A 9705-nucleotide genomic window follows, 5' to 3' on the forward strand; every position below is an offset into this window, starting at 1 on the left:
TATGTGTACAGAGGAGAGTTTAATGAAATGCCTTTTTAAAAGAAAAAAGGAGTAACAAAAAGTAGTGATTTACTCCCACACAGGAGAGAGCCAGCAGCGCAGAGCTCCACATGACATACACATCTGTGTAACACACACACAGCAAGCCGGAATGGCCGTCTGCCTCCCAGCAAGCCCATTAACACATAGTAGGACACTGAGCCCAAATTACCATCTGCCCATTACCAGACAGTGATGGGATGAGCAACAGGGACATAAATACAGAGCCGCTCCACATTGATACTATGCTGGCCTGTGTATAAAAATATGTATATGTGTATAGAAAGTATTCAGACCCCTTCACTTTTTACACAATTTGTTACCTTACAGCCTTATTCTAAAATGTATTATAACACCCCTTCCCCCCTCAATTAGTGATTACAGCCTCAAGTATTCTTGGGTATGACACTACAAGCTTGGCACACCTGTATTTGGGAAGTTTCTCCCATTCTTCTATGCATATTTTCAGGTCTCCCCAGAGATGTTTGATCGGGTTCAAGTCTGGGATCTGGCTGGGTCACTGAAGGACATTCAGAGATTTGCCACTCCTGCATTGTCTTGGCTGTGTGCTTTGGGCTGTTGTCCTGTTGGAAGGTGAACCTTCGACCCAGTCTGAGGTCCTGAACGCTCTGGAGCAGGTTTTCATCAAGGATCTCTCTGTACTTTGCTCAGTTCATCTTTCTCCCGATCCTGACTAGTCTCCCGGTCCCTGCCGCTGAAAAACATCGCCACAGCATGATGCTGCCATCACAATGCTTCACCGTAGGGATGGTATTGGCTAGGTGATGAGCGGTGCCAGGTTTCCTCCAGATGTGACGCGTGGCATTCAGGCCAAAGAGTTCAATCTTGGTTTCATCAGACCAGAGAATCTTGTTTCTCATGGTCATAAAGTCCTTTAGGTGGCTTTTGGCAAACTCCAAGCAGACTGTCATGTGCCTTTTACTGAGGAGTGGTGGAGAGCTGCACAGATGGTTTTCCTTCTGGAAGGTTCTCCCATCTCCAGGAGCTCTGGACACAATTCTGTCTCGGAGCTCTACGGACAATTCCTTCGACCTCATGGCTGGGTTTTTGCTCTGACATGCACTGTCAACTGTGGGACCTTTATATAGACAGGTGTGTGCCTTTCCAAATCATGTCCAATCAATTGAATTTACCACAGATGGACTCCAAGTTGTAGAAACCTCTCAAGGATGATCAATGGAAACAGGATGTACCTGAGCTCAATTTCGAGTCTTATAGCAAAGGGTCTGTCTGAATGCTTATGTAAATAAGGTATGCTTTTAAAAAAATGTAATACATTTGCAAAAATGTCTATGTTTTCGCTTTGTCATTCTGGGAATTTGTGTATTGATTGATGAGGATTTTTTTCTATTCAATCCATTTTAGAATAAGACTGTAACGTAACAAAATGTGGAAAAAGTCAAGGGGTCTGAATACTTTCCACTGTATCATATTGAGCCTGATTGGTGTGTGTCCAGCTTGCTCATTACCAGAGAGAGGAGATATACTAAAGAGACGTGTGCTGTGGAGAGTCTTCACCTCATTCCCTGGAGCCAGCTGCTTCTTACAGCGCCATGGTGGCCCTGGACAGTCTGCTCCTTCTGACAATGACCACCCCCAAGGGGGACAATCAGCAGGGGGCAGACGTTCAATCTCAGTAGCGCACACACACACACACACGCATGCATGCACATACACAGACACAGACACACACACACACACAGTTGGGCTGGTGTAATGAGACCGTAACATCCTCTTTCTCACTCTGACATAAGGGCCATTGTTAGTGGCCGGACCTGACATGTCACCCTGCTGGGTTCTTACTCCCAAATTGATTATTTCTGTATGCCTGTTCACCAACTATTTAATAGGAGTCACAAGCCAAGAAACACTGATTACATGCACATTTGCAGACAAGTGGACATAAACACTAGAAACAAAAAAGAAACATACACAACTTCTATTCCATTTGCATTCCAACTAGGCTATCAGGAGAATGTTAAAGGCTTTAGGTGTGGATGTGGAGCTGTTGAGCTCCAGCAGTGACGAATGCTCCTGCCACCCGAGGTGCTGTGCACATTAGTATGACTTAACAACCTAAGATGGACGAGCAGCAGGGGTGTCATGAAGAGACAATTATGATGCTTACCGCCCCGCGCACTGTCACACTAACCAGATCAAAGCCGACTTCAGAGAGAGAGAGAGAGAGAGAGAGAGGAGGGGGAAAACACTCTCCTTCCTCAGGTTAGTAAAACACACAAGACGAGTGGGTTGGAGGGGTTCAACAACACACACAATAGATGACTATGAGCTGGCAGGGAATCAGTGGAGGTGGAGATGCCTATCCTGAGCTGCCAAAAGCCTCAGTCTCCAGTTCACAGTACCCAGAGCCTGGGTATAGCAGGAACACACAGAGGTCAGCCAGGGCTGAGTACTGCATTTCAAACAGTGTCAAAGGGGTTCATTTAGTCCTTCTAAATTAAAATGGACATTTCTGTTTGTTGGTAGTGAACACAGAATTCATGAAAGAAGCCAAATCTCAATTTAAGCAATGGTCAAAGAACACATTGTGAGTATACTGTCTCTGAGACAGCTTCAGTGTATTTGGCGACCCATTAAGTGCTGTGTATCTTCCATGCAATGCATAGTTTATTGCCCTCATGGCCCACGTTTCCCCCTGCGAGGTCAACCCGTTTCCTCCAGTCTCTCTCCACCGCTCCCAATGGCCAGTTACAACTACTTTTGTTTTGAACAAGAACTTGTGGTCGTGTGTTGTGCTGATAAAGGGTGCAGGGTGGTGCGGTCTGCACAACGTATCACTGGGGGCAAACTACCTGCCCTCCATGACACCTACAGCACCCCATGACATAGGAAGGCCAAAAAGATCATCAAGGACAACAAAAACCCGAGACACTGCCTGTTCACCCCGCTACCATCCTGAAGGCGAGGTCAGTACAGGTGCATCAAAGATGGGACCGAGAGATTGAGAAACAGCTTCTATCTCAAGGCCATCAGACTGCTAAACAGCAATCACTAACTTAGAGATGCTGCTGCCTAGACTGAGAACCAATCACTGGACACTTTAATAAATGGATCACTAGTCACTTTAAATAATGCCACTTTAATCATGTTTACATATCTTACATCACATGTATATACTGTATCTTATATCATCTACTGCACCTTGCCTGTGCCGCTCGGCCATCGCTCATCCATATATTTATATGTACATATTCTCATTCACCCCTTTAGATTTGTGTGTATTAGGTAGATGATGGCAATTGTTAGATTACTTGTTAGATGTGTGTGTATTAGGGAATTGTTAGAATACTTAGATGTTAGATATTACTGCACTGTCGGAATTAGAAGCACAAGCATTTCGCTACATTCGCATTAACATCTGCTAACCATGTGTATGTGACCAATAAAATTTGATTTGAACTTGAGCAATACTTAAATCACTTGTTGACTAATCAAAAGGTTCTAATTTAGCTCACTCCATGACCACTTTCATGACATTTTCTGGAGGCGTACAAATGTGATTAATTTCTATAACAGAATATTCATATTTCACTACATCATATCATGCATTTCTTGAAAACATAACACAAACTCCTAAATATAGCCTATCCATTGCTAATCCATAGGATTACTGCTGCTCAGTCACACAACAGAGGATTTAGCAGAACTGCAGGTGTTCTGAGACATTGGAGCATCTAGTGTAGGTGGCCACTTGAATAGACCAGACCATCTCAATCAATATGAGATAAGGAGAGGGAGAACATAAAATGAGTGTGTGTGAGTGAGTGAGAGAGAAAGAAAGTGTGTGTGTGTGTGTGGGGGGGGGGGGGGGGGGGGGGGGGGCAGAGAGAAGCAGAGAAAGAGAGATGCAAAGAGAGATTAATGTTTGAGTGATGGTGCATAAGAAAGTAGCATAATTGTACAATCATAGGCCTATCATTTTTCAAAGATATTCCTCTGAAAACTTTATGAAATTAAGTTGAGACATGATCTTGAAATATCAATAATTCTGAGCTCTTCAATGTTTCACATATGATTCAGATAATGTTGATTCAACTTGCATGGCATTTAACTGGGTGTATAGGCCTAGATGTTGTAGTTCCTAATTGGAAAGTAAAAACTCCAGTTCAAATTCCTCTTCTGCAAATCATAGTTTCTTAATTCTTCTAAACTAAGTGTATCATAGTCCTACAGTTTGTTAGGTAGCCTAAGCACACCTTCACGTGTAACACACTTACAGGCCTACATTTCCTGAATACAATTCACGAGTCATACAGAGGGACACTATTGATAGTGAAGTCTTCCTCTCACACGTGATTGAACCAGTTCACCTCACCTCAGTTCACCTCGCTTACTGGAATACACAGATTAAAATGAATGAATATGGATTCAAACACCTGAAGAGGAGTATTTGGTGGAAAGTGGATATGCACATTTCCAACTACGTCAGCAAACACAGGAAATGTAGGCCTTATGACAATGTTATGCCTAATGACTAAAAATAACGTGTTATTACTAATGGCTCAGGTGGTAGAGCATGGCGGTTGCTACGCCAGGGTTGTGGGTTCGATTCCCAAGGGGTCCAGTATGAAAATGTATTCACTCACTCCTGTAAGTCCCTCTGGATAAGAGTGTCTGCTAAATGACTCAAATGTAATGAATAAGAATTATAATCAATCTACCACTACAGCCTAACAAACACAGTCAGACGGGGATCATTTCAGAAGACATTTAACTGACCAAACCATTTCTCAAACCAATAGTGAAACAATGTAACAGAGAATTCCTAGCCAAAAAATCATAGGAGAGCATACATTTTAGTTATGGCAACAAACCGCAGGAAATAGCTCACAGCTGAGAACAAGCACTAATGTCAACCTGTTCAACAGTTGATGGTGACATGCCACACAATAGGTCAAGTACAAGGCAACTTATTTACCTATCTGGTGATGACCAGGCAATCCAACTAGTTTATGACCTTGTAGTGCAACTGGTATAGGCCACCGTGAAAAGAAAGTGAAACATGGTCGCATGACATCACTCCTCCAATAAAGAAGAGTTGGAGTCAGCAACATTGTACAATAGGCCTACAAAAAGCACAAGACTAGCATGGAAGACTGACCAAGTTGTTGGCAGCAATAAATCCAATCCATCCCCATCAAAGTCATGCCATCCCATTGGGCCAAAACTGGTTGAATCAACGATGTTTCCACATCATTTCAACTCCCCAAAAAGCAATGTGATGACGTTGAATCAACGATGTTTCCACATCATTTCAACTCCCCAAAAAGCAATGTGATGACGTTGAATCAACGTGGAAAACTGATTGGATTTGCAAAAAGTCATCAACTCGAGGGCATCTTTTTTTAGCACAACTTTTAACCTAAATCCAACAAAAAAAGGCACCATGTCATTGATTTCACTTTAGTTGAAAACTCAACCAAATGTTGGCCTAAATCAAAACTAGACGTTGAACTGACGTGTGTGCCCAGTGGGATGTGCGCGTAAACATCGAGACCTTCTAGGCTATTCCATCCATCCATCACTCAACATTTGGCAAACTTTGCGCCCCGGAATTGTTGAGGCGCACATTTTGGCACGACACATGCATCATCTAGTTAAACCACAATAACTCCATCGAAGCTTCTCCACTACATTGTTGTCACCTCCACTAAATGTTTGCTAGGCTAATAGTACATTGCCTATCCTCTGGCATGCGCACCTTCCTAACCATCACCCGTCTGGAGCAATTTAACGTGTCCGTTTAGTGCTCCTGTCACTTTATCGTGACTTTCAACTAGCGCGACCGATAGGGAGTTTATATTTTATGATCCTATCGCGAACTCGAACACTCACAACTCTATACAATTCACCCCATACAAAAGTCGCCGAGGCACATCGAAAAAAAGACGAGCCTCATCTTCTCGAGAGGGTTGGTTAGTTTCGCCTGTCAAATGGTTTAGGACTTCGTTTTTTCTCCATTAACGAGGACCTCCCCTTACTTCCTAATTCCAGTATTCGTCAATAATACTGAGTATTTCTTTTAGACATGGTTTCACAGTACCTCGTAAAGGTCTCCCGAAGCCATCCTGTGGTGCGGACTTCGGCGGCGCGGCGTTCTTGCTTGCCTTGTTGGCTTTTTTGGATCCTATTCGCTCGGTGTTTTGGCGAAAGCCCCGATAGACGGGTATTAGCGAGCAGCCTTGTTATTCTGAGCCAGCCGCAGTAGCAGATCATCAGACAGTGTCAATCGAGCCCGGCGCTCTGCGATGGATCGCTCTTCACTTAAAACAAACAACCAAGGGGAGATTGGGGCGGTGCTGTTTATTCAGTGCCGAGTGGATGACTGAAATTAGTCAACGTATGAACGTAATCATGTGTGAAATGCGCTCCAGTCCCCTGTGCTGTCTGCGCTGTAGAGGTAGCCCAATCTCCATGAACCAAATGGCTGATGAATAGACGTCTACTGTTGAGGGACACCAAATTATGAGTCCAATTTGCTTTCCTTTCCTGTCTGTCCAGTTGAATTGAGGCGATCATTTGAAGAACTAATTGGTTTTATAATCAATTTCACCTAGCACATATATTATTGTGAGTAATGCGATGTAGTACATTTGTTTAGAGAACTGTCATTGCTCATTATAGTAGACATATTGCCCTCTTCCATTTTACTGCAATTTTTCACATTCAATGTTAAAATGACACGATGACCCTGACACTCACTGTAATGAATGTTCTCCATGTAATAACATAGTTGTTAACATTTATTTACCCTAAATGAGACAGGCCTACTTTTCCAATAGTGAATGGGTTACATTTACTCACCAGGTGTAAATTAAATGCAGAATAACATCGGCCTGCTCCTCTGAATACCTTCCTGTTTTAGTTGGTGCCTAAACTCAACTGGTTATTAATTTAATTAAGAATACGATTATCACTGCTTTTTCAATACTGACATAGTGTGGACTCACATTTTTAAAATTTATTTTTAAACATAATCCTGCAGAACCTAGTGCATTCCACATCCAGGCTTGCCCAGCCTTGACTTGATAAATGGGCTATAGCCACAATGCAATGCAAAGAAGACTGAAGACAGTGATAAGCAACAGTATGGTACTTTCAACAGTTGTGTATGTCACATCGGACAATTATTGACAGTTTACAGTTTAGTGGAAAGTGGATGATGGAAATAGATAGATCATTTTGATATTATTGCTCTATATTGATTGTAATCCGAGGGCCCTTTAGATACTCCTTACATACTTGGTGTCCTGTGATACCCATTTACTTGGCTGTGGTTTGCTTTCACATTAAACTCTTATTAAACGCTCAACACACATTTAGCCCCTACTCACCAGATATTTAGAGATACTTGGTTTCTCTCTAAGTAAGGCTGTATGTGTGTGTGTGTGTGTGTGTGTGTGTGTGTGGCTAACCACAAACCACACCCTTCAACCCCACCCCCAACAAATGGCCTCTAAGCCAACACAGCACGGTTGACGTGAAATTAGGGCTTGTGGAACTTCCTGTGACCCCACTTACTGTCCCCTGTCTGCGTCTCTCTCTCCTACTGCAGTTCATACAGCCTTGTTCTGAATCATGGGTTTTCCCTGGCCATTTAATGACAGGCAAAATAAACCCTGGAGTTTCCTCAATGTTGTCATAGGTTGACACCATTTCTAACAGTATAACAAACCCTCTCTTGGAGTATGAAACAAGTGCTGAACATTTGTGAGAATGATTTGTAGGGATGTTCCTGGTATGTTAAAACATTGACCTCAGACATGTTTTGCCTTTAAAATCAGGGACATCTCTGGCAGTAAGGGAATGAGGAAATGACAGAGGAGGAGGTGTAGTCTGAGTAGATTCCAGTTTGCTGTATGAGATCCCTTTTCCATTTGCTGAAAACCAAACTGTTTGGACTGTTTAGCCGGAGGTGCACCAACACCAAGTCTATCACATACTTCCAGCGGCTCTGCATTTCATTGTATTTGGCATGACTAGACAAAGTGTTATGTGTAATGCAAGGCCAAAACTGAGAGAGGGTGAGAGAAGAATAAGAAATGACGTCCCTTAAAAAGTTGAATTCTCTGTATTTCTAGTTGTGAAATCACTATACGTTATTGGTATGATGGACACAAACGTCTCCCGTCTACAAAACTGCTGTAGACCTGTCATGTACAGTACTACTAAGATATAGTGGGGTTATAAATTATAAGTGCTCCTGATAAGTGCTACAATGCCGTATGACTGCATAATAACCCATCGTACCTGTTGACCTGAAGTAACATGTTCCTGCTGCTTTGGCAAACGCCCATGTTTAGCCATGGCTATTTACAGACCATGACAAAGGGTTTATGCCCTTCACTGTTAGAATGACAACACAATTATCAGGCACAACGGAAGGTGTGCCCTTTTGAACACATGATGTCAGCTCTCTGTTTGCACTTTCACCTCCTACCTTACTCCCAAATCATTTGTCACAGAGAGCAAAAAGGAGGAAGGGACAGAACTGAAATGACTCTACTCTACTTTGGATATACAGCAGTGAATGTAAGCCTCGGTGTCCTACCTTCTATATGTCACCAGACAAAGCCAGCAGGAAAGTAGTGGGTGTGTGTGTGGTTTGTGATCACTTCTAAATGTCATACATGCCAGTGTTTGTCTAATACAAAAAACAACCAGTGTCAATCCCATAGCAATGGTCATTTTCCATAGTCTATTTAGATTTTAAAACCCCATTTTACACTTCATCTATTCTAGAAAATCTGTACTTGTATGTTTTGCCATCAAGCCTTTCAAATCAGGGTGCTTATGTGGCGTGCTTCTTAGACAGAGGTTTTAACTATGCCCTTTGCCTCTGAGGTGTTCATACTATCAACAAATCTGCTAACAAAGCCTCTATCTATCTCAATGAATCCCCCTGTAGTTTACACATCAAGGTTCAGCCTGTCTTTTCCAGCCCTTGAAGCCATTATAAACCAATAGTATTTTGTGTTTGAGCCACAGAGTCCTCACAGACATATTTGACCTTGTATCAGTTGGGAGTGATTACTCATTATTTGGCGATATTTAAGACATTGTCTTTCTCAAACTATCTGTCCTCCCAACAGACTTCACTCAGGTAATTGTTTGATTTGTGTCTTTTATCAACAATGTCAGGCAGTTCCTTAAGTCCACTGTTGTTCCATTGCATCAGCAAGATGGTGTCACCTCTACGCAACACATGTATCAGAACTATCATATATTGTTGTTGATGCCTTTCATAAACAACTGATGTGTGCAGAACACTTGCCCAGAGCAGTGAACATATGGCACATGATACAGTTGAATTCAGATGTTTACATACACTTAGGTTTGAGTCATTAAAACTCATTTTTCAACCACTCCACACATTTATTGTTAACAAACTATAGTTTTGGCAAGTCGGTTAGGACATCTACTTTGTTCATGACAAAAGTCATTTTTCCAACAATTGTTTGCAGACAGATTATTTCACTTATAATTCACTGTATCACAATTGCAGTGGGTCAGAAGTTTACATACACTAAATTGACTGTGCCTTTAAACAGCTTGGAAAATTCCAGAAAATGGTGTCATTGGGGGTGGCAGCATCATGTTGTGTAGGTGCTTTGCTGCAGGAGG

At 42.3% G+C, this 9705-nt stretch overlaps 1 protein-coding gene across 1 annotated transcript in view; it reads right to left on the minus strand.

The window, feature by feature from the left end:
• Positions 1-6469, minus strand: part of LOC110506621 (chromodomain Y-like protein 2) — a 47912-nt gene extending 41443 nt beyond the window's left edge. The window contains exon 1 of the mRNA XM_021586369.3: positions 6125-6469. Coding sequence (XP_021442044.2) covers positions 6125-6148 — 24 coding nt within the window. The 5' untranslated portion in view covers positions 6149-6469. The remainder of the gene's footprint in view (positions 1-6124) is intronic.
• Positions 6470-9705: the final 3236 nt, after the last annotated feature.

This window comes from Oncorhynchus mykiss, chromosome 26 (genome assembly GCF_057628025.1).
Source record: "Oncorhynchus mykiss isolate SJ-2025 chromosome 26, ASM5762802v1, whole genome shotgun sequence".
NCBI classification, from domain to species: Eukaryota; Metazoa; Chordata; class Actinopteri; order Salmoniformes; family Salmonidae; genus Oncorhynchus; species Oncorhynchus mykiss.